The sequence below is a fragment of the Moesziomyces antarcticus genome (genome assembly GCF_000747765.1).
Source record: "Moesziomyces antarcticus DNA, scaffold: scaffold_v10005, strain JCM 10317, whole genome shotgun sequence".
Taxonomy (NCBI): domain Eukaryota; kingdom Fungi; phylum Basidiomycota; class Ustilaginomycetes; order Ustilaginales; family Ustilaginaceae; genus Moesziomyces; species Moesziomyces antarcticus.
The window spans coordinates 626,688-654,215 of NW_014639005.1; the positions used below are offsets into that span (position 1 = coordinate 626,688).

The window sequence follows — 27,528 nt, forward strand, 5'->3', positions numbered from 1 at the left end:
GACGCGTTCGCGATTTTTTTCGCTACAGCAGCGCGGAACTGCCCGATGCCGGCCGGAAGGAATTCTTGCGCTCCTGGATTGCTGCTGCTGCCGGCCCTGCTTCTGGTGCTGCTGCTGATGCTGCTGCTGCTCGTCCTCGGTGAATCGGCGGCACAGCGCTTTGTTGGATCGGACCAAAGTAGGCCAAGCCTCGTCCTCGACGCGCCGCCCTTGCTAAAGCCACCGCCAATCCACTCGAACGCGATCTCCTTCTCCACCACCACTCTTTTCCACCATCCTCTCTTTTGCCCCGTCGAAGCACCGCCTCCTCTCCTTCTCGCACCGGAACACACCGCCAACCACTCGACCTTACGCGTGCATCACCCTCGCTGCTCCTTCTCACAAGCCGCCTTGCTTTCGCTCTTTCCTTTTTTCTCCTTCAGCACTGCCTAAAGCTCACCGAATCTTGGCACACCTCCAGTGCGACCAAGCACGACCCAGCACAACCTGTGTGCGCCGCCCACCGTGGTCTCAGGCAGTCTCACACGCACGTCAACGGCAACTCCCTAAGCACACCGCGATCCGGCCTCTGTGGCTGCTCACCCTCACTTCACCATGTCCCACACTCCCAACGGCACAAACGGCTCCAACGGCCACCTGAAGCCATCGGCCTTGCCGCCAGCCATGCGCGACGCAAAGAACTGGGAGGACCAGGACAAGCTCTCGGACTACATCCCCGTCTCGGCCGATCTCAGCCGTGCACCCACCGCCTCCGCCTCCGTCTCCAGAGCCCAGACACCACCAAACAAGCGCGACAACGACACCGACGCCTCGGACGACGATGCCGACCAGCTCGAGGACGATGGCGATGTTTCCATGTCCTCGCCCTCCAAGACCGCGCGACAGCTCGAGAAGCAGCGCGAGAAGGAGGAGCGCGCCGCAGCACGCAAGCACGGAAAGGCCGTCAAGGCCGCTCAGGACGAGACGCTCGCCAGCACACGCGAGTCCATGGCCAAGGCCAAGCTCGCCGACAGCTTTAAGCGCTACGGCTACCTCCTCGACCAGACCGAGCTCTTCCAGCACTTTATCGACATCAAGAAGGAGCGCGACCAAGAGTTTGCAGCCATGCTCGAAGAGTCGCAGCAGGCCGCCGCCAAAAAGGCAAAGAAGGCCGGCGACAACCGCCGCAGAAAGACCGAAAAGGAGGAGGACGACGAGCTGCTCAAGGAGGGCGACGACGACCAAGACGAGGGCGCGTTTGTCTTCAACGAGTCGCCCGCCTACGTCAAGGGCGGCACCATGCGCGACTACCAGGTCCAGGGCCTCAACTGGATGATCTCCCTCTACCACAACGGCATCAACGGCATCCTCGCAGACGAGATGGGCCTCGGCAAGACGCTCCAGACCATCTCCTTCCTCGGCTACCTCCGCGACTTCCGCAACACGCCCGGCTTCCACCTCGTCGTCGTGCCCAAGTCGACGCTCGACAACTGGTATCGCGAGTTCCAGCGCTGGGTGCCCGGCTTCAACGTAGTCACCCTCAAGGGCTCCAAGGAGGAGCGCGACGACGTCATCCAGAAGCACCTGCTGCCCCAGGACTTTGACGTGCTCATCACCACCTACGAGATGTGCCTGCGCGAAAAGAGCGCGCTCAAGAAGCTCTCGTGGGAGTACATCATCATTGACGAGGCGCACCGCATCAAGAACGTCGACTCGATGCTCTCCCAGATCGTGCGTGCCTTCAACTCGCGCTCCCGCCTGCTCATCACCGGCACGCCGCTCCAGAACAACCTCATGGAGCTCTGGTCGCTGCTCAACTTCCTCCTCCCCGACGTCTTTAGCAACTCGGAGGACTTTGAGTCGTGGTTCAAGGGCAAGGGCGACGAGAACCAGGACCAGGTCGTCCAGCAGCTCCACAAGGTCCTCCGCCCCTTCCTCCTCCGACGCGTCAAGGCCGACGTCGAAAAGTCGCTCCTGCCCAAGAAGGAGATCAACCTCTTTGTCGGCCTCACAGAGATGCAGCGCAAGTGGTACAAGAGCATCCTCGAGAAGGACATTGATGCCGTCAACGGCGGCGTCGGAAAGAAGGAGGGCAAGACGCGTCTGCTCAACATTGTCATGCAGCTGCGCAAGTGTTGCAACCACCCGTACCTCTTTGACGGCGCCGAGCCCGGCCCGCCCTTCACCACGGACGAGCATCTGGTGTTCAACTCGGACAAGATGAAGAAGCTCGACAAGCTGCTGCGCAAGATGAAGGCCAACGGCTCGCGCGTGCTCATCTTCAGCCAGATGAGCCGCATGCTCGACATCCTCGAGGACTACTGCCTCTTCCGCGACTACGCCTACTGCCGCATCGACGGTGGCACCGCGCACGAGGACCGCATCGCCGCCATCGACGAGTACAACAAGCCGGGCTCGGAGAAGTTTGTCTTTTTGCTCACCACGCGTGCGGGCGGTCTGGGCATCAACCTCACCACGGCCGACATTGTGGTGCTGTTCGACTCGGACTGGAATCCGCAGGCGGATCTGCAGGCGATGGACCGTGCGCACCGCATCGGCCAGACCAAGCAGGTGTACGTCTTCCGCTTTGTCACCGAAAACGCCATCGAGGAGCGCATCCTGGAGCGCGCGGCGCAGAAGCTGCGCCTGGACCAGCTGGTCATCCAGCAGGGCCGCGCACAGCAGGCGGCCAAGGCGGCGCAGTCCAAGGAGGATCTGGTGGGCATGATCCAGCACGGCGCCGAAAAGATCATCACCAGCAAGGACACCATGTCGATCGACGACGACATTGACGAGATCATCAAGTCGGGCGAGACGCGCACGCAGGAGATCCAGGCCAAGTACCAGAGCCTCAATCTGGACGACCTCAACAACTTCAAGTCCGACACGGTGTACAACTGGGAGGGGAGCAACTTTTCGGAGCGCAAGCCGATTGGCCAGCTGTGGATCGAGCCGAGCAAGCGCGAGCGCAAGGCCAACTACTCGATCGACAACTACTACCGCGATGCGATGCGCGTGGGTCCCAAGCCGGCGCAGCCCAGGGCGCCGCGTGCGCCCAAGCAGATCAACATCAACGACTTCCAGTTCTACCCGCCGCGGCTGGGCGAGCTGCAGGAGCGCGAGACGGCGGCGTACCAGCGTTCCATCGGCTACCGCGTGCCGCTGCGCGAGCCGGGCGAGGGCGAGACTGCCGACGACGTCGAGGAGGAGCGCAAGCGCGAGCAGAACTTCATCGACACTGCCGAGGCGCTCACCGAGGACGAGGTGGAGGAGAAGGAGCAGCTGGCGCAGCAGGGTTTCGCGCACTGGAACCGCCGCGAGTTCCAGACGTTTGTACGCGGCTGTGAGCGCTACGGTCGCAAGGCGTATGCGCTCATCGCCGCCGACATGCCCGATGCGAGCAAGACGGAAAAGGAGGTGCGCGAGTACGCCAAGGTGTTCTGGGAGCGCATCGACGAGCTGGCGGACCATGCCAAGCTGCTCGCGCGCATAGACGAGGGCGAGGCCAAGCTGCTCAAGCAGCACCACCAGGAGGCCGTGCTGCGCCGCAAAGTCAACTCGTACCGTCAACCGCTGCTCCAGCTCAAGCTGCACTATGGTCAGAACAAGGGCAAGAGCTACTCGGAGGACGAGGACCGCTTTTTGCTGGTCAAGCTCGCCGAGTACGGGCTGGGAGAGGGCGATGCGTACGATCGCATCAAGAAGGACGTCATGCAGTGGGCTGGGTTTAGGTTCGACTGGTTCATCAAGAGCAGGACGCCGCAGGAGCTCGGTCGACGATGCAACACGCTCGTCCTGCTCGTGCTCAAGGAGGACGAGGAGGAAAAAGCCACCAAGGGCGGCAAGAAGAGGCAGCTCGACTCCGCCAGCAATGCCGGTAGCAGTCGAGGCGGCACCCCCGCAGCCGCAGGCGCAGCCAAGAAGAAGAAGAAGTGATGCCGCGCGCGCACAGTCGTGGTCATGTTTTTGAAACACAGTTGCGTTTTTTTTTCTTTGTTCCATTTGGCAAAGAGCTGTGTGAGGGGGGTTCAGGTGGGGATGAAGCCGAGTGCGTTTTGGATGGTTTGGGTCTGGGCCTGGTCGAGCTGGTCCATTTGGAGGAGCACGGTCGCAGCGCGAGCGGCGACTTTGGCGGGCGTCCCGCCCGTGTGCGCATTGAGCTGGGTGAAGAGCATCTGGACGCGCGGCAGGAGCGTCTTGAGCATGCGCACGCTCGTGCGGTCGTTGAGCAGCGACGCCGCACCGTCGAGCTCGAGATGCGCGTGCAGAAAGATGGCGAGTGCGCTGAGTGCTGCGGCTGTCTCGGGCCCTGCCGAGGGCGAGATAAGCAGCGTGCCTAGCGCTTCGAGTAGCACCGGGCCGAGTGGACGCAGCACCGAAGCCGGCGCCAGCGAGATCAGTACGCCGAGCGTATCGAACAGCAGTGCGAGCGAGTCCGGTTCGAAGAGCGACCCGCGAGAGGGTAGTGCTTGATACGCAAGGTACCGGTTCAGCAACGGAAACACAAACGTTGCCGCCACAGCCGCCCATCCCTGCCCGTCCGAAGCGACGCCAAGCGATGTGCCGGGCCGGATCTCCTGTACAAGTGCGGACCGGGATGTGTCGAGTCGCAAGTTCCGTTCGCGTCGCAGTTGGGGTACCCGCTGTTCGCCCACGCGCCGTGTCTCGCTGACGACACGCGCGGCTACCGCCTCTGCCCTGTGCCCAGCCTCTCCCTGCTGCTCTTTCCCGGACAACCGTACCGCCGCCTCGGTGAGCGCATACAGCATCGCGGTGCGCTGTACGCCGCTGTACTGACTCCCAAACACCTGTTCGGTCAGCACGCCCCCCACACGCACGGGCGCCGCACACGCCACCTCGACCAGCGCCTCCCGCCGCATCTGCTCGAACCGTCGAATGCCAAAGTTGTCGTGCAGCGCAGCCAGCGCCAGCGTGAGGTCGACGGCGTTCTCATCCACCTCGCCGCCAAACGTGCGCGTGGGGGCCTTGCGCGTCACCAGCGCCGCTGCACTCCGCAGCCCCATCCGCACCGACGCGCGCGACGACGTCTTCAGCAGAGGCGCCAGCTGCGACACGTACACGGGCGCGCGCACGCGCCGCTCGAACTGCGGCGCATGCGCTTCCCGGTCCGCATCCATATCGCCAACCCCTGCCGAAGTGCGGGATGAAGAGGGTGCGGCAGAGGCGAACAGCGACGCAGCGTCGTCGGTGCTCACTCCAGCTAGGTCGGCGGCGAGCTTGTGCATCTCGTGCTGGTCCGCACCGTCCGCGTCGCTGTCCGAGTCGGATGAGGACGACGAGGACTCGCTCGGAGTATGCGGTCGAACCGGGGCCGAGAACATGCGCAATGGCCCTTGGCGTGGCGGCGAGACCGAGAGCGGCGCCTCGTCGCCCGAGTCCCCAATCACACTGATCAGAGGTCGGGTGCGCGTGTCTCTCGCATCCACCCTCTGCGGCAGTCGTCTCGTCTTTGGCCCGTCGGACTTCTTCCTCTCCGCTCCCAATGCGACAAGCGCTGTTGATACAGGTACCACCTGCTGGGGCCCGAGCAGCGTATCTACGGCGACGCTGTCGTGTTTGACCGTGGCGGCGCGTGCTGCGATGGCGTCCGAATGGTGCGACCAGGCATGGTAGAGTGCGCGCAGCACACGCGCTTCCTCGCGGCCCCCACCGGTGCCGTTCCAGATGGCCGCGCCGAAGCTGAGCGTCTTACCCCCGGGACGCGCAGTGCGCTCGCTGAGCAGTTCGCCCACCAGCATACCCGTGCGGCGCACGAGCGGGTCAGCGTGTGCCAGGTGCTCCGACACCCCGTCGAGCACGGCGCGCGAGTGCGCCACCGCCACCAACGCGTCCTCCAGCTCTTGACTGCCTGCCGCGATCGAGGCGAGAATGCACACGATGAGGGCGGAGAGGAACAGCTCTTCGTCGACGAGCGCGCGCGCGAGACGCGTCGCGTCGGTCCAGCGCTCGAATGCGGCTGTCAGGCAGTCGAGCCGATCACGCGCGGGCGCGGAGAGGAGGTAGGTTGCCCATGCCCACGCGAGCACTGGGCTTTGCGGGACACGGCTGAGCGCGGTGCCGTTGAACGTGCGCACGTAGTGCAGGGCTTCGGTATCGGTGTCCGAGTCGCTCGAGTCGGCGGGCGAGTCGGGCGGAATAAAGAGACCCAAGACGTGGGCGGATGCGGCTACGACGGCGTGGGTTGCGGACGAGAGAAACGCGCTTCCCTCGGTACCCGGCTTGCCCGTCTCTGTCGGTGCAACGAGTGTACCTGCAAGCCCGCGCATCGCTGCATGTTGAAGTGTCTGCAGCAGCGTCGTGTCGAGACGTCTGCGTAGGCTGCTTCCCGCGATACGGCGTAGTTTCGCCCACTGAGTTGTCGTTGTGCTCTTCGTCGCTGTTGTACGGAGGAGCGTTGGCCAGAACCCGGTGGTGCTCGAGTCGGCCGCACGCGACAGATGTCCCAACCTATCCAGCCTGACGAGCACATCTCTGAGCAGCTCGACCTCGTTCTTGTCGTTTGCATGTTGCAGAGCATCGCCCAGCCCGCGCACGAGCGTTGCATCGATCCAGCATTCGCCCCTGAGCGCCTGGGGCACATCTCCCTTGGTAGCGTTCGCCACTCTGTCCGGCAGCGCGCCGAGGAGCCGCAGTGCCTCGGTCCACGCTACGCGCGCGCGTGCCGGGTTGGGTTCCGCCGCCACTGCCGCCACCATTGCGCGTAGCGAGATCCTCTCCCTTGCCGCGACACAGAGCTGCACCGTCTGCTCGAGCGTCTCGCCACTTGCCGTCGCCAACACGCGCGACACGGTTCGCAGCGCACACTGCTGTACCATCCCTGCCTGCCTCGCGCACGACTCGGCCGCCGACCCAAAGAACGTGAGCTCCAGCAGCGTCTTCCACGCCGAACCCAGCGCTGTTGCCCAGTCGACACCCAGTCGCACCAGCAGCGACTCCTGCATTGCCTCAACCAGCAACACGTCCACCTCGACCGACGCTTCTGACCCGAATGCCTGCAGCGCACCCAGCGGGTCCCGTCCAAATAGCCGCGCGAGCGGGGCAGCATAGAAGCGCAGCACCTCGTCGCGGCTCCCAAACCGCCGCGTGCCTTGTGTCACCGCCTCAAAGCCGCGCCGTAACGCCCGCACATCCTGCCCATCCTCGCTCATCTTTGATCCACTCGTCCCACCCAGTGCCTTGCTGTATCGACGCTTTCCCGGTCGAGATGATGGTAGTGGCCTCCACACTTTCTCATGCTCCACCAACTCGCGCATCTCCTTCTTGCCCGAATTCCGACCTCTCACAAATTCACCGATACAGCTGCAAATGCGACCGAATTCCGACCTCTCACAAATTCACCGATACAGCTGCAAATGCGAAAACAGCTGAGGAGAGCTCACACCGCAGCCTCTCCTTCACCCTCTGCGGTAGCCCTACAATCCAAGTTCTTCAGTGCGAAGACCATTAAGCAAAGCTAAAACCATGACCTTGAATTAAACGATGCGCCGAATACGGCGTGGAGAGTGGAAAGACGATGCCTCGAGCAGATGCGAGGCGCCGAGATGCAGATTTGCAAAGAAAATGGGGGCGACAGGACAGGGATGCGTTGAAGATGCTGGGTGAGAGGCGCCCAACTAGGACCAGTCCAGGACGTCGTCGAGGTCAAGACCGATGCCAAGACCCATGGGCACCTCGGTGGACACCTGCCTGTGCTTGGCGTGCGCACTGGCCGAGAGCGACCTGTCGTCGCGGCTGGCACCGCCCTTGTGCAGGTCGGCACCGAGCGCCTTGTGCAGTCGTGCCGAGGAACTGGAGGGCAGTCCAAGTCCCAGGTGGCTCGGGTGGCGCTCGTGCGCGCCGGAGCTGTGGTGCGAGCCATGCGGCGTGAAACGCGGGCTGCTCATGTCGAACGTCGGGGTGCGTGGGAACGGCGACGACGAGGGCGGGAAGTCGTCGCTCGTGTCGTACCTGCCGCTGCGCACCGACGACGTGTGCGCCTGTCGCGGCTGCAGCTCGGGCGTCTTGAGCAGCGAGCTGGACCACGGGGTGCCAAAGCCAGAAGGCTGCCTCGCCCTGGCGGCGCGCGTGCTCGACGTGGGCGACTGAAGCTGCCAAGCGCGGCTGTTGCTGCCGCTATAGAAGCCGTCGCCGCTGAGATGGTCGTCGAGCCCATCAATGTAGCCGCTGCTGTACACGAGGCTCGGCATGCTGGTGGAAGGCTCGGTGCCGAAGGCGCCCGAGAGGAAGTCGCGACCGGGCGTCGAGAGCAGGCCACCGCTGAACGAGTCGATACGCTGGTGTCGACCGGCCGAGCGCGATGGCGTCTGGCTGCCCAGAGGCTGACCACCGGCGCGGTAGGCCCACGAGCCGCCCGATGCCAGTCGCGAGGGCGTCGAGAAAAGATCGGCGTGCGGCGGCTCGTCGTCGCACAGACCGAGCGACAGCGGGCCCGAGTGGCTCGGCTTGCGTCCCGAAGCGTGGCGGCTCGGCGTGCTCATGCCGAGCACGCGAGTGGGCGTCGTCTGACGCTCCGACGCCCTGCGAGCGCGGGTGGGCTCCCAGTCGGCACGCGAGAAGCCGGCAAGCAGGCTGGGCGTGGCACTGGCATCGGTAAAGTCGACGGTCGCCTCGCTGGACTTGGACGGCGTCTCGGGGACCGCCGGTCGCACGCCCGACGAGGCGGTGGTGCTCTTGCGCGCGAGCGGCGAGCCTGGCTCGTTGATCCTCCACCCCACACGCTCGGCACGCGATCGACCCTGGCCCTGGCGCTTGGCCGTGCTGCGGCCGCCGCGGTCGCCCACCGAGAGCAGGGGCGGGCTGGGCGCCAGGGCGATCGAGGACGACACTGCCACACCGTAACGGTGGATGGGCGTGCCGCTCGGCAGAGTGAAGACGGGCTCCTGGCCAGCCAGTGCCGCTTCGAGTGCCTCGGGCGTGCTGAGATGCGCGTACGATCCGATCGAGGTGGGCATGGAGGAGGCGGGCGAGAGATGCTCGGTGAGCGCGGCGTCGCAGCAGTCGTCGCAGTACCACTCGTCGTCGAGGTCGTTGACCGTGTTGACGCCAACGCAGGGCAGGTGAAGCCAGCTGCGGCATCCGTCGCATTGGACCATGATGATCGAGTCGTCGTCGATGCCGCACTTGCAGCCAATGATGGCGCTCGTGTTGGATCGCGCCAGCGAGGCACCCGTCGCCACCGACTTGCGCGACGAGCTGGCGATGGAGGCAGCCACCTTGGGCTTGCGTCCGCGACGCTTGGACGGCGTCTCTTGCACGTGCAAGAGGTGCGGCTGCTTCGGCTTACGGCCGCGCTTCGAGGGAGAGATGGCGCTGGCGGCAGCGACGACGGCAGAAGACATCTGAGTGCGGTGTTGCTTGCGGGCGCGGTCGAGCAAGGCCTTGGCCACCATAGGGTGGTGGCGGTAGGCGGCGCCCGACGATTCTTGAGCGTCGTCTTGGGTCTCGTCGGCGGAATCCGACTCGAGCCAGCGCTGGATTCCCTGGCGCCGCTTCTGCTTGAGCTCGTCGATGTGGCGCCCAGCAGCGGACCAGGGGCCGTCAGGACGATCGGGCCAATCGAGGATGGGCAGCTTGGCAACGGTGGTAGCGGTGCTGCCGCCGAGGCGGGGACACCAGAGCCTGGCCTCTTGCTGCGCCACGGCGTCCGGCGAAGCGACGCGCATGAGCGCAGACAGCGCCTTTTGCGTATCGGATGCGTGATGTTCCGAGTAGGATGCCGCCATGGCCCCCTTTTTGGTCGGAGATCTGGGTTCCGAGCAGGGGAATTGCGAGGAGAGCGAGAAGCTGGGCGAGACGCCCGAGGGGCACGGTGTGCCTGCCGATGTCGGATCCGTCGAAGATCCGTTGTCGCTACGAGCGGCCGAATCTTCCGAGTCCGAGCCACGAAGCAAGGCTGCTTCGCGCTCCGAGGCCGTGGAGAATCGTCGCTGGGCGTCAGACTGCGCAGCACAAGGCGACTCGGCGATCTGCTGCGCAAAGTCCGGATGAACGGCAACGCGACCAAGGCCCTCGACCTCGACCGGCACGAGCCTTGGGTTTTGGCTGCACACTGGCGACGCGTCGTTGATAAAGGCGGCGAGTGGATCGCGGGTCTCGGCGGTGATCAGGCCGGTCATGACGGGCTCGGGGACGAAGCGAGGGGAGAAGCCAGGCGAGCTGTTGATGCGGTCTTCGGCGAGGGGCACCGAGCTGATCATGGCGGCCGAAGCCCATCCAGCCGTGTCGACGAGGCTGCGTCGCGATAGGCGCAGCTCCGAGGCAAAGGCGGTGGATGCCTTGCGCTTGGAAGGCGAAGCCTCGACGCTGACACTCTGCGCGGAGGCCCGAGTGCGCGACGACTTGGGCAGCGTGTGAGGAGCTGTGGCAGCGACCGAGGCGGCGGTGGGAGTCTGATCGGCATCGAGGGGCGACTCCCAGCCCATGTGCACGTTGCCGACGCGCTTGCCGCGGCGAGGCGTCGAAAGCACATTGGCGGCCTCGTCATTTTCGAGGTCAGCCAAGGTGGTCTGGGATGACGAGGCGACGGGCGACGAGCGGCTGTACTCGAAGATGTTGGAGGTGGAAGTGGGAATACCGAGGCCGAACGCAGGTACGGCGTCGTGATCGGTAGCCACTCTCGAGTTCATGACGGTGTCCATGATGTTGGCGGTGCTGGTTGTGCGCTTGAAGCCAGTCCTGCCCTTCTTGAGGGGCGACGAGGATGCCGATACGGAGGGAGTGAGCGAGCGACGCTTGCTCGGAGACGAATGTCGCTGCTTCTTCTGCGGCGACGGAGCCAAGCTGGTGGGCTGGGAAAGGTAGCCAGGTGCCTTGAGATGGCCTGCATCTGCAAAGGGGACCTGAATGTTGATCATCGAGGGCGAAAGTGCGCTCGCCATGGTGTCCAGATCGATGCTTGCAACTCTGAAGTGTCGAGGAGGGGTCGACGTGGATGTACAATGTAGGAGGAGGTAGATAGATGTTAGCGACAGGGTCCTTTGTGAGCGAGTGGCGGGGRCATGTGAAGGAGACGGCCATGGGCGGTGGGGAGGGAGAGGAAGCGCAAGGTTGCAAAATTTGCGTCTAGAAGGTGCTCTTAGAGGTGGCATCATGCATGCATGGCTGCGTATGCGCATGACGACATGGCTTCAAGGCACCGCGGCAAAGCGGCCGCGTGGGGCCAGGCTGGCTTCATTGACGGCCTCGACCCCACCATCCATGGGCTTATCAATACTGCGAAGGTTCGACTTACCTGGTGGGACGTTTTCTTGTGCCGAAAAGCAACGATGAAAGCGAGAGGCGACTATCGACCAGCGGTAGAGCCTACGAAGATTGTTGCCGAACGGGAGGGCCGAATCGAGAGTGCAAGTGCAGCAGCCTTGGCAAGCAAGCGCAGCTCCGGAAGATCTTCAAGATGCAAAGGGAGGAGTGCAAAGGGGACGAACCAAGGAAGCGGAAAGGAAACAAGAAAGGCACCGAGAGCTGCAGCGTGACAATATGGAGAGGGGAGGGGGGCAGGGCAGGCGGGTGTGCCGAAAGCTGCCGGAGGGGATTTCACGCAGCGTATGCGGTGGTGGGTCCAGGCGGTCGGTGGGCTTTTGACGTGAAGCGATGTGACACTGCAAAAGGGTGCAGTGCGACAAGCGAGGCTGGAAAGGCTGATTGGGCTGTTGGCAGGCGAAATTGTGACTGCTGCGTGCAGCGATGCGGTGTGATGCGATGCAGTTGGATTTTACCCACTTTGGACCGTGTGCCAATTGCGTCGGCGCGTGCGTGCGTGCGTGCGATCCAATTGTGCGTCAGCAGAATATGCGCGTGTCGAAACGGGAATGGCCTATAGCCAACGGAGATGGTGATGCGATGCGGCACTACAGGGCACGTAGGGTCGAAGGCAGTAGCACGAGGATGTGACTGCAGCGGAGGTGTCGGTGACGTCGAAGGCGGTTGAGCCGAACAACTTGCGAAGGCGAATGCAGGTGTAGGAAAGGGGCACGGTGTAGAGAGTGTGGGGGAGGTCGTGACAAGGCCGAGGAGCTTCGAGTGTATGCTACGGCGCTCAAATGATGCTGGAAGACGATGAGGAGCGATGCGGCTGACGGTGCGTATCGTTCGAAGCGATCAGAGCCGGAGCTGCTGTCGACGAAAGCGGTCGGAACTCGGTGAAGATCTGCAGCGGTGGGTGGGGAAAGGAGGGGAGGTTGTCGATGCTAGAAGGGATAGTGGTTGTGGACACGATGGGATGGTGGTGTTTGATGGTGATGGTGATGATGGTGATGATGGTCAGCGGCAACGGCGACGGATGAGGGTTGGAAGCGATAGCGAAGCTCCGCTGGCTCGACGTACGGAATGCAGGCGGGCCAGAGCGGGCATTCCTGGCTCGAGAGACGAGGAAGAACGAGCGCCCAGATGAGACCGAGTGCAGCTGGGCTGCATACGACAAGCGCAATCACACGCACGCTCTGGAGATCGCCTGCAGGAGCGACGCAGCGGAGCAGACCGAGCAAGTCGTTTGACCACGAGAGAGAGTAGATGCTCAATCTCGACGGCGGGCGACAGCAGCAGGGGCAGCGGTGGGGCAGCCGCTTCGAGCCCAGTCATGCAGAGTCGCCAGCAGCAGGAACAGGAACGCACGCCATGGCCCACCGCAGCGGCGGAAGCAGAAGCGGCTATCTCAGCACCGGACGCCGGCAGGCGTTCAAAACGCTCCGCTCTCGTCTTTCGCGAGTGGAAATGGCTGACAGCGATCCGATGCCAGCTGGCGCCTGTTGGAGGCGGGTCAAGCCCCGGTCAAGGCTCACTCAGCTCTGGCTCCATCGACACAGTTCGGGGATCAAGCCACGGCCAAACGAAAGCCAAAACGCCTCTTGCGCTCTCGACTCCGACACGGCTGGAAGGCGGGCGCTTGTCATGCACGCATTGGTGGAAATTTCAGCTTCGGCGTGCCTGCCTTTTCCTGCTTTGGCCGCGGCGTCGCTGCCCGTCCTTGTCATCCACTGCATACAGTGATGCTCTTATCTTGCGGCGCACCATTCGACCACATCGACCAACCACCACCTTGGCCACCAAGAAGAGCTATTTCTGACACGATGGCCCAAGTGTGAACAAGCGAAAGGCGGCTCATTTGCACTCCGTGGCGAAGATAGCGATGCGGCCTTGGGCTAGAGCACCAGGCGACTGACATGGGCGGCTGCATGGGAACCAATCCAAGCCAGCCGAGCCCCGATGGTCCTGGGGTAAACGCTCGCCTCGTCCACTTGGCTCGAGCTCCCCGCGTGCGTGCGTCTGCCAGACGGGCCAAAAAGATGGATTTGGCAGGAACCCAACGCTGCCATCGCCCGACGGCTTCCTGATCTGATTTTTACAGAAGAAAAAAGAAAAAGCTTAAAGTTCGACCAAGTTCAGCATCTTCTCGTCGAAATTCCGATCTGGTGCGGCATGCAGTCGCAGCTCGATTGGGCACATGCAACCGAAAAAGAAAAAGAGCCTAGGCGACTTTTCTTCCACCTCGACTTCCCCGCACTTGCATCGACGCTCGAGCGAGATTCCAATCCACACACCCACACGGTCGTTCGTCAGAGGCTGCGATGTCCACATCGAGTCCCCGAGCGGCAAAAGTCAGGACCCCGCTTCGATGCTCATCCTTCTGCTCTCGGAGTCTCACGACGAAGAACAATCAGTCGGGACCAAGGATACGGTAGAGAGGTTTGAGGCGAGAAAAAGGCGGTGGGATCGAAGTGCGCATTTCGACTTGGCTGCGTCGCATCGAGCCTTGAGTGGATTGGGCGGCTTAGGGATCGGAAGCGGCAGGCCATCGCATGTGCGTATTGCAGTTGTCACGATGGGCGGACGCTCAAGCGCGGATTGGATCGAAAGAACGAGAGAGCAAGGCGACGCCCGGGGATGCAAGAGAACGCAGGGTTGAAATTCCAACGTGCATTTGCACGCAGCGGGTGGCGTGGCGCGAGGCGAGACGGCAAGAGGGCAAGAGGAGGGTTGGGCTGCAAGTCAGACTGAAACATGCATGTGCGCTTTTTCGCGCTCCCTGCATTTCACTTTACGCGTCGGCCTCGACTGTAGCGCGCCCGCCTCCTTCCTCTCGCTTATCGCGTTCGCGTCGCGTTGGACAAGTTGCGGATCGGCAAGAAATGCAGAAAAGTGACCTCCTGAAAGTGAGGCGCGTGGCGTGAGAGAGAACCCAAATCATCTTCACTTTACGCGACGCGAGAAAAAGACAAGTTCGGCAAAAACACGCACCAAGAACGACGCGCGCCGCCAAACCATCCCCATGCACCTCGGAGAAGACCCTCGCATGGGAACGGATTCGCATTCGCGACCTCGACTCCTCTAGTCCTCTAGTCCTCGTCTCTTCCCCCATCCCTTGTCCCTCGCCCCCTTGGTTCCCCCTGAAGGAGTTTCATTCCCGCTTACAGTACGATGGCTGCAGCGGGGGGGAGGAGCCGAGGGCGAGGTGGCTAGCACGCTCGGACACGTCGGGTTGGATGGGAATCTACCCGAATGCATCGGCGCGCCCAGAAGAGACTCAGAAGCGTCCGTTGGCAAGTCTGCACGGTTCGATCGACCATCGCGTGCCTCTCGGTACCGACTTGGACGGCACGGGAATGTAACGCCCATCTGGATCAGGAGAAATTGTGACTGAACCAAATGCTGCAACTGCTGCAACTGCTGCAACTTGCTGCAACTTTGGCTTGTACAGCGACATCGTGCATCGCCCGTTCACCGTGCGCAAGCATTGGCCCTGACTCGCTTGCCTTGCGGTGCATTTTGCTGCATTTGCTACACTGCATAGCTCTGCGGTCTCGGTTGGACGAGCCAAGCAAACAATCCCGCCTGCTTCACACCATGCATCCCCATGCAGCCTCCCTTCGCACGACACTTGAACTTCTACCCGACTTCCTCACTCGCACAGACCCCGCCAACTGGGGCCCGATTCACATCCGATCGAGTATGATACAATTACACCGATATGTCCGACCTTTGGAGCTTCCGTAGCGTTGAGCAAAAGCGAGTGTTAGAAGCAGGGCAATACAAAAACAAGGTGCGCTGTGCGCTAGCTGATGTTGCGCACGTTGGCCTGCAGATCGCCCACGAGGCGGTTGCGTTTGGTGGCGGCGTCCAGATCGCGTTCGAGCTTGCGTCGGATCTCCTCGAGCTCGGCCACCCTCTCCTTGGCGCCCTGCCGCTCGCGCTTGACACGCTCCTCGGCCGCCTTGCAACGCAGCTCGAGCTCCTTGATCCTCGCCGCCCACTTGCCCTCGCCCTCGCCGTACTTGACTTTGGCCTCCGCCAGACGCTCTTCCGCCTGCGATGCCTGCGAGAGTGCCGTCTGCAACCTCCGCTCCGCCGTATTGGCGCGCGTGGTGAGCGCCGTGAGCTTGGTGTTGTCCGCGGGCGTCGAGAGCGTATTGCGCGTCTTGAGCGACGAGATCTGCTGCAGCAGCTCGCCATTCGTCGCCTTGACCGCATCCAGCTCCGCCTGCTTCGACACCAGCCGCTGCCGCCACTGCCCCTGCTTGTCCGTCGCCACCTTGATCGACGCCTCGAACCGGTCGATCTGGCGGAAGCGCGTGTCCTGCTGCCGCTTGAGCGCATTGTACCTTTCCAGCAGCTTCGCCTCGAGCTCCTTGGCCTTCTGGTCCACGCCCAGCTGCGTGTCAAACACGCGTCGCAGTCGTCCCAGCAGACTCGTGTGGAAGACGTCAAAGTTGGTGAATGGCTTGAGCTCCGCCTCGCGCTTCCGCGGCGTCGCATTGCCGTCCGCCGACGCCGATGCCAGTAGCTTGCCCATCTGCGTGTAGATGGTGAGCAGCAGCGCGTTGCGCTGGTCGAGCGCACTGCGCGTCGCCTGCTCGGAGCGCAAATTGGCGCGCTCGCCGTTGTTCAGCTCGTGCTCCAGCTCCTCCACCTTGGCACGCGCCGCATCGAGCTCCTTGCGCTCGGCCTTGATCGCGTTCTGCTGCGCCTCGAAGCGCTCCGACAGGCCAAGGTGACCCTGCATCTCGCTGGCCAGCTTGGCTTGCGCTTCGCGCAGCTCCGAGTGCATCTGGGCGAGCGCATCCTCCTTGTGGCGCAGCACGTCGTCCTTGCGGTCGAGCTCCTTGCGCGCCCGCGCCAGGTCGTCCTCGCACCGCGCAAGGTCGCGCTTCAGACGGTCGATCTCGAGCTCCAGGCTGTACTTGTCGTTGGCCGAGCTCTGCCCGATGCGGAACGACTCGTTCTCCTTGGTGCGCAGCGCATCCTGCAGCGTCTGCACGTCGGCCTTGCGCGTAGCAAGGTCGTCCTCCATCTGGTTCAACTCGTTCTCCAGCGACACGATCGCGTCGTCCTTGTCCCGCACCACGCGCGCCATGCGCTCCTCGACCTCCTCGAGCTTGCGCTCCCACTCGGCATGCGCATCGTCCAGCGCCCGCTCCTCAGCCTTGAGGTCCTCGACTACGTCGGACACCTTGGCGTCCAACTTGGCGTTGAGATCTTCGAGGCGCGCACGCTCTGCAGTGAGCTGCTCCACCTCGCGTGCATATGTGTCGGCCTCTTCGCGCATCGCCTCGAGCTCGCCGAGCGTCGCCTCGAGCTGGCCCTGGGTGCCCGTGAGCTCCTGCGAGGCCAGCACGAGCTTCTCCTTGAGCACGCCGGTGTGGCGCTCGTGCTTCTCGTTGGCCTGCTGCAGCGCATCCTCCACCTTGGCGATCTCCTCGTCGAGCTGCTTGATCTCGTCGGCACGCGCCTCGAGCTCCTCCTCGAGACCAAACATGCGGTTGGACATTTCCTGCATCTCCTTGTTCGTCTCGGCCAGATCGGCGTCCTTGGACTCGAGCTCCTTGTGCAGCTCGTCCGCCTCGGCGCGAAGCTCGTCGGCCTCCTGCTTGTACGCCTGCACCTGGCGGTCGAGCTCGTCCGCCTCGGCCTCGACGCCCTCGAGCTGCACCTTTTGCTCCTCGAGCAGCGTCTCGGCCTGGCGCAGCTCGTAATCGAGATCGGCCACCTTGGCAGTGAGGTCCTGCAGTTCGCCATCCAGCTTTTCGAGCTCGGCCTCCTTGCCGTCGATCTGGAGCTGCGCCGAGGCGAGCTCGTCGCGCAGCTTGTCGATCTGGTCCTGGTAGCGGTCTGCGGCGAGACGTTCGGCCTCGGCGAAGCGTGCCGCCTCGTCCTCCTGCGTAATGTTGGCGTGCTCGAGCCGCTGGTTGGCCACGTCGAGCTCGCGCTGAAGCGCCTCCTCGGACGAGCGCAGCTCGTACAGCTCGTCCTTGTGCTGCTCGATGTCGGCGACGAGCTGTGCCTGGCGCTCGAGCATCTTGGCGTTCTCGGTCTTGTGCGCGGTGAGCTGCTGTTCGAGATCGTCGATGTTGCGTCGGTAGTGCGACGTCTCGGCCGGCGACGACGAGCGACGATGTGCCGAGCGGAGGTGGTCGATCTCGTCGCGGGCGCGTTCGAGCTGCTCCTGCACCTCGTCGCGCTCCCTGCGCAGCTCGTACTTTTCGTCCTCGTGCTCGTCGCGCAGCGTGTCGATGCGCTGCCGCAAGCGCGTCGAGTCGCCGAGTGACGTGGCCGAGGTTTCGTCGCCCGGGGCTCCTGGAGGCGGGCCGCGTCGCTTGACAAAGTCGAGCTCGTCCTGCAGGCGCACCTTTTCGCGCCTCTCCTCCTCGGCCTTGTTCTCGGCCGCGACGAGCTTGGCCTGCAATTCAGCGATGCGCTGCTCGTACGCAGCAGGATTGCCGCCCTTCCACTGCTGCTGCTCCTTCTGAAGCACCTTGATCGCACGGTCCTGCTGCTTGAGCATGGCCTGCTGCGCGATCATCTTGTTGGTGTACGAGAGCTTCTCCTTCTTGAGCACTATGAGCTCGGCGAGCCTGTCGTCGAGCGAAACCTTTTCGCGCAGCAGGTCGACGACGATCTTGAGCTCGTCACGCTCCTGGGTGAGGTTGTTGATCTTCTCCTGAGCCGACTTCATCGACACGCCTGCTGCAGAACGGCGGCGCATGGCGCGCGCGCCCCACTGACCCGAGTCGTTGGCCGGGGACGCGGCGAGCAGCGAGTCGCCGCCTTGCGACATGTCTTGCTGCATGCGCTGCAGCTCATCCTGCTGGTGACCGCGCTGGAGACTGTCTTCGAGTTCATCAAAGGTGTCGTCTTCGGCGATGCGCACGCCGTAGTGCCTTCGCTGCTCCTGCTTGCGCTGCGTGGAGGGAGGCTCTTGCTGACGCGCGTTCTCCTTGTTGGACGAGCTGGCGGACGAGTCGTGCGGAGGCGGTGTGCGCGATCGGCCGGTGCCGAGGTCGATGGGGCCCGAAGTGATGCGCCTGGCGCGCTCGGCCGCTGCGCTGGGCTTCTTGGACTTGCCAAATGTGCTGTTGAGCGGCTTGGACGGCGGAAGGTCGAGGTTGATGCTGGCCACCGTCTCGAGTCCTGGCAGATCGTCGCGTGTTGCGGCTGCCAGACTCTGCTCTATCGTAGAGTCGTAGTTGGAACCGGCATCGTAGCCGGCGAGCGCCGCGAATCTATCAGCCATGACGCGGCGAATCTATGGCTGCCTGTAGAGAGGATCCTCGTTGGAAAGAATCCGAGAGCTCGCGCGAATGTCGGTGAACAAAGTTCCCTGACCCGTTGATTAGGTAGTCGCGAGCTGAATGCTGCGTAGTAAGCGTGATGTTTGGCCGACCAGGCCTCGATTCGAGAGGGGAAAAGCGGTTGCGGACAGTATGAAGGGCGCCTCGAGTCTCCTACGACATCGTGAGGATCATTAGTTGTCGTCCGAATTCGAAAAACGTTGTGGCAAATAGGAGACCGGCGAGAAGTCCACGTGCGGAAGAGGGACCCTTGCTGGTGTGTGATGGTGTTGAGCCGACAGAAAGCGCTGCGGGAGGCTTGCCAAAAGCAGGGTTTCGGGCGCATGGATAGCGGAGCGTGCAGATACAGCCAAATATCCCGGTGGAGCCGCAGCGCGCGCGCGCTCAGTCGCGGGGTCCCTCCCGCTCCCAAAATCGAGCCCAACATCGGGAGAGAACAACACTGGTCACGTGCGACGCGCCGACAATTCTCGTCCGGATAAGTTTGCTCACAGCTTAACATTGCTCAATTTTGTGGTGCTTCTCAGTGTGAGCCCGAGACTGTGCTGGAACCCACACACAACGCAGCATCACCGGCAGAAGATCAGTTTCAGATGCGATTGCAAGACACGCGCCGGCACTAGTGTGAGATGATGAGCCTACGAACAAAGACATGGAAAGAACACACAATGACCCAAAAGGACGAGAAACGGATTCAACTCTTCGTCATGATGCGAGGGCTGGGGCAACGCCTGGTGTTCAGTAGGCGTTGCTGAGCAGCAGCTGCGAGGTTTCGAGGCACATGTTGACCTCGTCGGCCATGGGCACCACCGCCTCCCAGTGCTTGCCCAGATCGATGAGCGTGTCGCGCGCCTCACGGACACGGTCCCAGATGTCGCGCAGCTGTGCCTGCTTGGCAGGATCCACCGAGGGCTCCAAGCTGTCCATCATGGCGTCGTCGTCCGTGTTGGACTGCTCGAGCAGACGCTGCAGGCTCTCGTTGGCGTAGTGGCCCTGGTCGTTGCCACCGTTGGACGACGCGCCGTCTTGGAAGCCAAACATGTCGTCGTCCTGCGGCGACTCGTCGCCCTCGCCCGCAAAGCCGCCGTGCACCGCGAGTGCCTGCATGAGCAGCACAAAGCTGATCAACACAAAGCTGCAGCAGTTGAACGGGTTTGGGTTCACCGACTGGCCGTGACGACGCTTGGCAATGTCGAGCAGCTTGCGGCTGGCATGCACACATCGCTGCAGCGACAGCCTCGGAAGGAAAGGTCCGCGCGCATACAGGTCCTGCTGCGTCAACGACGTCGGCTGCACGTCCGGCCCGGGCGACGCCATCAAGCTGCTCGCGTCGTTGGCATCGGTGCCGCTGCCATTGCCGTTGGTGCCGACGAATGGCGCGGCATGCATCACATTGTCAAAGGTTAACGCAGGCATGGGCTCGCGGCACACTGCCGTCTCGCCCGAGCCGTCCTTGTTGTCCTTGATCGAGTTGAGGAAGCAGAGCTTTCGTTCGAACAGCGATGCGCCTTGGAACGCCTGTCCGATGTGCAGGGTGAGTGAGGAGGTGTATAATTGCACCGCCGCCGCCTGGCGCAGCGAGTCTTCCAGCTCCTTCTCCACGTGCGCCAGGTCGCCCGTCTGCGGCACCTCGGAAGGCAGCGGCGAGTCGGGCGTATGCGTGGATTCGTGGATGCGGATCTGCTCTTGCAGGAACTGGTCGATCTCCAGCATGCTGTCCAGGATTTCTTGGCGCGTGGCACGCGTAGGAAGCGCGTGGAAGACGGTGGGCGCTTCATCGCTGCTCACCGACCCCGATCGCGAGACTCCAAGGCGGCCAAAGGAGAAGGGCGAGGTGCCCGACGAAGACGGCGACATGGACACCTCGCGACGCGCCGGGTCGTAGCGGGCGTCCGAGCCGTCGAGCGAGTGGCCGTACTGTGCGAGCGCCAGCACGCGATCCTGAACGAGCAGCAGCGCCTGCAACGAGCTGATGTCCGACGTCCAGACGGAAGGGTCCGAGGCGACGGGCATCTCGCTCTTGACGCGTGGATCGTCGGCGCGGATGGTAGGGATGCGGCCGGTGTTGTAGGCGGCCCAGAGCACCAAGCTCCACACGGACCACCAGCAGCGCTTGCGCATCTCAAAGATATCGTTGGGATCCACGCCCAGCGAGGTGAGCGGGTGATGAGCGTTGGAGATGTAGGCGAAGCTGCTGCGCGCCGACTTGGTCTCGTTGGGCGAGGTGGTGTGGCGGAGCTTGTGCAGGCCCTGGCCCATGGCGAGGCCGAGCGCCTGGTCGGCCTTGAGGCGCGCTTTGATGGCGCGTCCGCTGCCGTACTCGTACACGACCAGCACGCACAGCGTCTGGACGGCCTCGAGCATCTTGTCGCCAGTGTCGTCGGTGTCGGCCTGCTCGAGCAGATGGTCGAGGCCGTGTGTGGCTTTGCGTTCGTAGGCGAGGGTGCGCTCGCGCAGCGCCGCCTTCTTCTCTTCGGAGCCAAAGTTGATGCCCTGACCCGAGAGCTTGTGGAGCGCGCCGATGGGCTGGATCTCGTCGCGGAGCAGCGGCAGCACGCACTGAAGCGCGTAGATGAAGGCCGAGTCGGGCTTGAAGTATTTGATGAGGACGTCGATGTGCTTGGGCGGCGGGAGGACGGGGATGAAGCGGTAGAGGTAGCGGTAGTAGTCGGTGAGGAGCGCCTTGACGCTGCCTGCCTCTGCGGCAGCGGCGTTGAGCGACTTGTACGACGCCGCATACATCTTGGCCGGATCGACGGCGTTGTCGACCGAGGTGTTGCGGGAGGTGCTGGACTGGCCCGACGAGCTGGGCGCGGCAACGGAGCTGGCGTGGTAGGCGGCAACGGCTTCATCAGCATGCTGCCGGGTACTGGGGCTGGCGTTCGACTGCGGTGAGGGCCCCGAAGACTGGTGCGACGCGTCTGGGACGAGGCTGTGAGGGGACAGGGGATCACGCCTGCCAGCTTGAGCGGCGATGGGCACGCCAGCTTGGGCGCCTTGGTGTGTCGCCGAAACGGATCGGGCGTGCTGTGGACGCATTGTGGAAGGACTGAAGCCGGCGGTTTTGGGTGGAGCGAAGTCTTGGGTGGGCCGCTGCTGTTGGTGCTGTTGTTGGGGTTGCTGCTGTGGCTGGTGCTGAGGCTGTCCTTGCGGGTGCGGTTGCATGTGAGCCGGTACGCCGCCCGAGACGGAGGGCTGGCTGGGCACGTCGGGGAGCTGATAGCGCATGAAACCGCCTGGGTTGTAATCTGGGATGGGAGCGAATGGGTCGTTGAGGGCGAAAGCGGCGGCGGCCGGGTGGGCAGGTGCGAGAGCGTGCTGCTGATGTTGTTGCTGCTGCTGCTGCTGCTGCTGCTGCTGCACAGGCATACCGGCTTGGACCGGAGGCGGCTGGAGCACCGCAGGCGTTTGGAACACCGAGGGGTCGAAGGGCTGGTACTGGTTGGGGACGCCAAAGACGTCCGAATGTGGCTGGATTTGCTGGGATTGCATGGGAGGGGCTACACCCAAGTCAGAGGCAGGCGGGCCAGCGAGACCGCCGGGACGACGAAAGGCGTAGGGCATGTCGGTGATGGCAAAGAGCTTGTTGAGGTGGTTCTGGAGGTCGATTGTGGGGTCGACCTTGGGCTTGGGTTTTCCGCCACGGCGCGAGACGGTGTAAAGGCACTCGTCCGGACGGCCTCTGCCGACGCAAGCGGAGCAAGGCTTGCTGCCATCGCAACGCGACTTTCTGGAACGGCAAAAGGTGCAGGCGCTCTTTACAGGCGCGGCGATGGGACCTTTCTTGTCCCTGTCTTCGGCTTTGGAGTTGTTGGTGCGAACGGGACCAAAGTCGGTTTGCACGCCGCCCGGGCTGAAGGAAGATGGATGGTGTTGGGTCGTCATGGCTGCGGTCGGAGGGGACGGGCGGATATTGGCGGGAGCGAGAACGAACCCGAGGCGACGAGCGGGTCGGCTTACGTGCTGTGCCGGGAGCAGTCAAATGAGCAGTGCGATGGAAGAGAGAGACGGAGAGAGAAGTTGCTTCGAATCGCGATTGCCCGGGTTATCAGCCTCGCGGTGCGTGTACGAGCGAGGCGGATGGAAATGGGATGCAGGTGAGGTGGATTGCAATCGAGTGCGCAGAGATGAGCGGGTTGTCACAGGAGCGGCTTGGAACGACTTTCGAAGCCGTAAGGAGGGGATGCCAGAGTGCTAAGCGGTGCGTGGGCAGGCTTGGCGGTATTGCAGACCGAGGTGGTGGTATGGTTGCAATAGGGTGGTGGCGTGAGCAAAGGTGAAGTAAAGATGGCGCACGAAGGGAGAGGCGTGCGGACGGCAACGTTGGATGGTGGGTGAGAAAAAGAGGGGCGCAAAGAAGGTGGGTGTGGGTGTGGGAGGATGCTTTGCTGCGGATGCGCAATCGAATGCGAAGGAGCGGGAGCCAGAGTGGGTTGGGAGCCAAAGGCGAGCGCCGATGCACAGGCTGAAAGCCACCGGACGAGGCGTGGCGCCATGCGGACCGGCTGATTTCGGTGCAGACGCAGGCAGGCGACTTTGAGCGCACGGAATCCGACGTCAAATCGGCCGCGCATGGCCGTGACTAAGACTCGCAGCAGCGACTCAGCGCCATCCGAGCCGAAGCCATCCTGAGCAGACGCGCTGCCATGCCACCCCCAGCGTGCCAAGTGGAGATGAAAATCGTACGAGACGCTGGCGGATCGCGCTCTCACGCGGCTCGCCAGCCAGCCAGCCAGCCAGCCAGCCAGCTTTGGCTTCAGCACAGACCCAGAGTGTCGGCTGCATCGTCAGAGGCAGAGAAAACCTTAAGTCGGATCGCGTCGTTCCTGCAAGAGCTGCTGCCACAGCGGCTGGGCTCCTGCCTCTGCCCAGCCGCCTCGAAAACAAAAAGGGGAAATCCATCAAATTTAGCGAATTTTCAGAGATTTGTTTGCAGAGCCAGGTTGGCCGGGCCGAGTGTCCACCAAACCGAATCGCGACGTGGAGTCGACACCTCCCAAATCTAGCAGGTGCTTCCACCTGCGCCAGTCAAGTGTCGAGCACAACTGTTCCATGACTGCTGATGCTTGGCGCTTTGTACGCAGTTCAAGCGTCTAAAGCCCACGTCTGCAGCGTCACTGTAGCACGCCAGTCGGGAAGGTCTGGCATCGAATTCAGGTCAGGGGGTGGGTGGGGCCATCAAGCCGCATCACTGCGCCGTTGGAATTCATGCACGCACGCGCACGAGGTGCAACGCATGTCTGCCAGCCGCTTCGACTCCCGACCGTCGCTGCAAATAGCCAGATGTGCTCCGGATCGGGAGGCTGGCCAGAACTGCATTTGCCCGTCGCACACGGCTGCTACAGTATGCGCAGCAGCTCCTCTCGGCCACGCCCATCAAAGGCAAAGGAGGCCGAGACAGTCTCTCGCCGCTCGATTCGACATTTGTTTGGCCTGCCAAACAAATCTCATCCTGACTTCTGCCGACACGCTGGTGGGGACCAACGGATGATTAGCACACCAAATGGAAACTCGGCCCCGCCATGCTGCTATGCCGTTAAGCCGAGACGACGATGGTACAAGCGCCTTCGCATAATCCCAAGCCGAAGCTAGCCAAAGAAAGCAGCGTGTAGCCGTCGTCGCTAAAACCCACAACCGTTCGCACCACAACCATCATCCGTCGGAGCCGTGTCTTTCGCTTCGACGCTCGTTCTTAGGCCAAAGCCATGTCGGAAGCCAAGCCGAATCTGAAAGCCTAGTGGCTTCTTCCTCGGTCTTCCCGCTGTCCTTGCCGAAATGTGGGGTTCTTGATGGCGTGCGTGCGCCGGCTCAGATCGAAAGGTCAGTGTCCGCAACACGTTCCTGGGCTCGCCGAAACAGAAGCCAGTCGAAGCCGAAGGTGTAAAATTAGTCAGCCCCGCGGCGGGCAGAAGCACCTCCAACGTCAATATTTGAGACAAGCATCTGCTTGCATTCAGCCGAAGCCTTGCTGCACACGAAGCGCGGCACATCCTGCACCGACCTTCTTCAGACAGTGTGTGCTTGTCCAGCCCACAATCTCTCCACGCATCCGTTCCAGCATGTCGCCATGTCTGAAGCCGTGTGCGTGTGTCCTCTCCACTGCGAGGCAAAGGCATGCCAGCGATTGCATTCGGGAGAGCTTGGCAAAGACGTCCTGGCGTTGCGGTGCAGCGAGCACGCAACCGCTCATGGTGCGAGGGCAAGCCAAGCGCTCGTGCGGAGCTCCAAATCTGTCCCAAACCCAACCAGCCGAAGCGAGGCTTGAAAGTCCAGCGCCCTGCGGAGACAGAGCCGCAAGCGCGCGCCGCCCGCCTCCACCTCGTCACTCTTCGGCTCACTCGGCGCGTTGCAACCAGCAAAGCGGAATCTTATTTTGGCTTTGGCTTGTGCAATTTTCCAAATCTCACATCTTCAGGAACAACCGAATCGATCCATCGAAACACATCGGCTGGCGACACTCGCCCGATCTCGGGATGCCGAGGCGCAGTCAGCCAACCGGATTCAAGGCGCAGTTCGGCTCCACCCGACGTCCCGCAGAGTCACAGACGCCGGATTTTTGCCAGCCAGGCTCGCTTTGAACGCCGTCTCATCTCCACTCCGAATCTTTGGTTTCTCGCTCCCACATCCTTCTTCTCCCAGCCGTCTTTCTCTTTTCTTCATCTTGCCGGATCAGCTCGAGCCTGTCGTGCACGGCACTTCCTTTGGATTCTTCGATCACGTACCTCCTACGGACAATCGGACGGAACCAATCGCGCCTGTGCACTCACTTCCAACAACCTATCGCGTTCCCATCACCCACTACATACGAGTCAAGATGAGGCTGCCGACCCCATCATCGTCCAGCATGGTCGCCAGAGCGTTCGCAAGATCGACCGCAAGCCAGGCACGTTCCGTGGCGACGGCCTCCGTACCTTCGTCGCACGCTTCCAGACCGGTTCGAGCTGCGGCCAAGCCAGACTCGTCGTCTGTCCTCGCCTCTTCATCTTCGGTGGCCGGTGCGCCATCAGCACTCTCTGCATCACGTCTATCACAGATCTCTCGCAACAGCGCTTTGGCGCGCTCGATCTCGTCGACCGCCTCCGTCTCGGCGCCGTCTGCAAAAACATTCACAGCATCCTCCGCCCCATCAGCCTACCAATCGCCACTGCCCTCGTCCGCACTCATCAATGTCACCACACTCCCAAATCGCGTCCGCGTCGCCACAGAAGCCACACTCGGCCATTTCAGCGCCGTCGGCGTCTACATTGATGCTGGTTCGCGCTACGAACGCCCGTGGGTGGCGGGCGAATCGGGCTCGTCGCACCTCCTGGACCGCCTCGCCTTCAAGTCCACCACAAATCGCTCGTCGCAGCAGATGACGTCCGAGATCGAGGCGCTCGGAGGCAACGTCATGTGCTCCTCCTCCCGCGAGACCATCATGTACCAGTCGAGCGTCTTCAACAAGGACGTCCCCGCCGTCCTCTCCATCCTCGCAGACACCATCCTCAACCCGCTCCTCAGCCCCGATGAGCTCGACATGCAGCGCGAAGCCGCCGCCTACGAGATTCAAGAGATCTGGTCCAAGCCAGAGATGATCCTTCCCGAGCTACTGCACACAGCCGCTTACCAAGGCAACACTCTCGGCAACCCGCTGCTCTGCCCCATCGAGAGCCTCGAGCAGATGACCGCCGACAATCTGCGCAACTTCATGTCCACTTGGTACAGGCCCGAGCGCATCGTCGTCGCTGGTTCCGGCATGCCACACGAGCAGCTCGTCGAGCTTTCAGAGAAGCTCTTTGGCGGCCTCAAGCCCATCTCGGATGTTTCGCGCGCCAGCTCCCCAGCATCGTCGCTCTCGAGCTCGCCGGCTTCATCGTCGTCGTCGCGCTCCTCGTCGCTCTCGTCGCTCTTCTCCCGCTCATCCTCCAGCTTTTCGACGTCTTCGTCATCCTCGGCCACGCCCACGGCTACCGAGCTCGCCGACCTCGTCGCCACGCCCTCGCAGTACACGGGTGGTGAGCTGTACATCCCTCAGTCGGATCTCGAATTCACGCACGTGTACGTTGCCTTTGAAGGCCTCAGCATCCACGATGACGACATCTACGCACTCGCCACGCTGCAGATCCTGCTGGGCGGCGGCGGCAGTTTCAGTGCCGGTGGTCCGGGCAAGGGCATGTACTCGCGCCTGTACACCAACGTGCTCAACCAGCACCACAGCGTCGACTACTGTGCGGCGTTCCACCACTGCTACTCGGACTCGGGGCTGTTCGGTATCTCGGCGTCGGTGCATCCGAGCTTCAACTCGAGCATCGTGCACGTGATTGCGCGCGAGCTCGAGCTGTGCACCAGCTCCATCTACCAGGGCTCCGTCACGCAGACCGAGCTCAACCGCGCCAAGAACCAGCTCAAGAGCTCGCTCGTCATGGCGCTCGAATCAAGGCTCGTCGAGGTCGAGGATCTGGGCAGGCAGATCCAGGCGCACGGCAAAAAGGTCTCGGTGGAGGAGATGTGCGAAAAGATCGACCAGGTCGATCTCAAGACGCTCAACAGGGTCGCCACGCGCGTTCTTAGGCCGCAGAAGATGGCCGTCGGCACAGGCAAGGCGCCGCGCGGGTCGGGTCAGGCCACTGTGGTCGCACAGGGCAGCCTCGAGGGTTTGGGCGATGTGCGTGACCTGCTTGCGCGACGCGGTCTCGGCGTCTCGCCAAAACACACTGCGTAAAACGACGACTTTTCCAGCTCATGTACCACTAGACTTGACCTTGTTCTTTTTTTGCTTATACACCGCCTCTCATGTCTACCTGCCTCAATGCATGCACACTCGCTCGCTGGTTGGAAAATGACACGACGCGATTGCAAGATGAATGGATGTGCTGGTACGGAAGCTATTGTTCTGGATGATAAAAATGAGTGTGTGCGCAGAAAGAAGGAGCAAGAGCGTGGGCTGAGATCCTGCAGCCACGACGCTCGAAGCCGCCTTGTCTGGAAA

The 27,528-nt window shown here is 62.7% G+C and overlaps 7 protein-coding genes across 7 annotated transcripts; 2 read left to right on the forward strand and 5 right to left on the reverse strand.

Moving 5' to 3' along the window:
• Nucleotides 1-594: 594 nt before the first annotated feature.
• PAN0_005c2699 (chromatin remodelling complex ATPase chain) lies at nt 595-3,915 on the forward strand (the record flags this gene model as incomplete). The annotated part of the gene is made up of 1 exon (XM_014801939.1): nt 595-3,915. One exon carries the CDS (start codon nt 595-597, stop codon nt 3,913-3,915), a length of 3,321 nt encoding a protein of 1,106 aa, XP_014657425.1.
• A 92-nt stretch (nt 3,916-4,007) lies between these two features.
• On the reverse strand, nt 4,008-7,148 carry PAN0_005d2700 (uncharacterized protein; the record flags this gene model as incomplete). Its single annotated transcript, XM_014801940.1, has 1 exon — nt 4,008-7,148. The coding sequence occupies one exon, from the start codon at nt 7,146-7,148 to the stop codon at nt 4,008-4,010; it is 3,141 nt and encodes a 1,046-aa protein (XP_014657426.1).
• Nucleotides 7,149-7,613: 465 nt separating this feature from the next.
• Nucleotides 7,614-13,572, reverse strand: PAN0_005d2701 (uncharacterized protein; the record flags this gene model as incomplete). Its single annotated transcript, XM_014801941.1, has 8 exons — nt 7,614-10,902; nt 11,231-11,301; nt 11,719-11,846; nt 12,076-12,350; nt 12,435-12,448; nt 12,610-12,740; nt 13,270-13,329; nt 13,536-13,572. The coding sequence occupies 8 exons, from the start codon at nt 13,570-13,572 to the stop codon at nt 7,614-7,616; spliced, it is 4,005 nt and encodes a 1,334-aa protein (XP_014657427.1).
• Nucleotides 13,573-15,046: 1,474 nt separating this feature from the next.
• Nucleotides 15,047-18,502, reverse strand: PAN0_005d2702 (uncharacterized protein; the record flags this gene model as incomplete). Its single annotated transcript, XM_014801942.1, has 1 exon — nt 15,047-18,502. The coding sequence occupies one exon, from the start codon at nt 18,500-18,502 to the stop codon at nt 15,047-15,049; it is 3,456 nt and encodes a 1,151-aa protein (XP_014657428.1).
• Nucleotides 18,503-19,298: 796 nt separating this feature from the next.
• Nucleotides 19,299-22,445, reverse strand: PAN0_005d2703 (uncharacterized protein; the record flags this gene model as incomplete). Its single annotated transcript, XM_014801943.1, has 1 exon — nt 19,299-22,445. The coding sequence occupies one exon, from the start codon at nt 22,443-22,445 to the stop codon at nt 19,299-19,301; it is 3,147 nt and encodes a 1,048-aa protein (XP_014657429.1).
• Nucleotides 22,446-22,699: 254 nt separating this feature from the next.
• On the reverse strand, nt 22,700-23,134 carry PAN0_005d2704 (uncharacterized protein; the record flags this gene model as incomplete). The annotated part of the gene is made up of 1 exon (XM_014801944.1): nt 22,700-23,134. The coding sequence occupies one exon, from the start codon at nt 23,132-23,134 to the stop codon at nt 22,700-22,702; it is 435 nt and encodes a 144-aa protein (XP_014657430.1).
• A 2,240-nt stretch (nt 23,135-25,374) lies between these two features.
• On the forward strand, nt 25,375-27,261 carry PAN0_005c2705 (mtochondrial processing peptidase; the record flags this gene model as incomplete). Its single annotated transcript, XM_014801945.1, has 1 exon — nt 25,375-27,261. One exon carries the CDS (start codon nt 25,375-25,377, stop codon nt 27,259-27,261), a length of 1,887 nt encoding a protein of 628 aa, XP_014657431.1.
• Between the last annotated feature and the right edge of the window lie 267 nt (nt 27,262-27,528).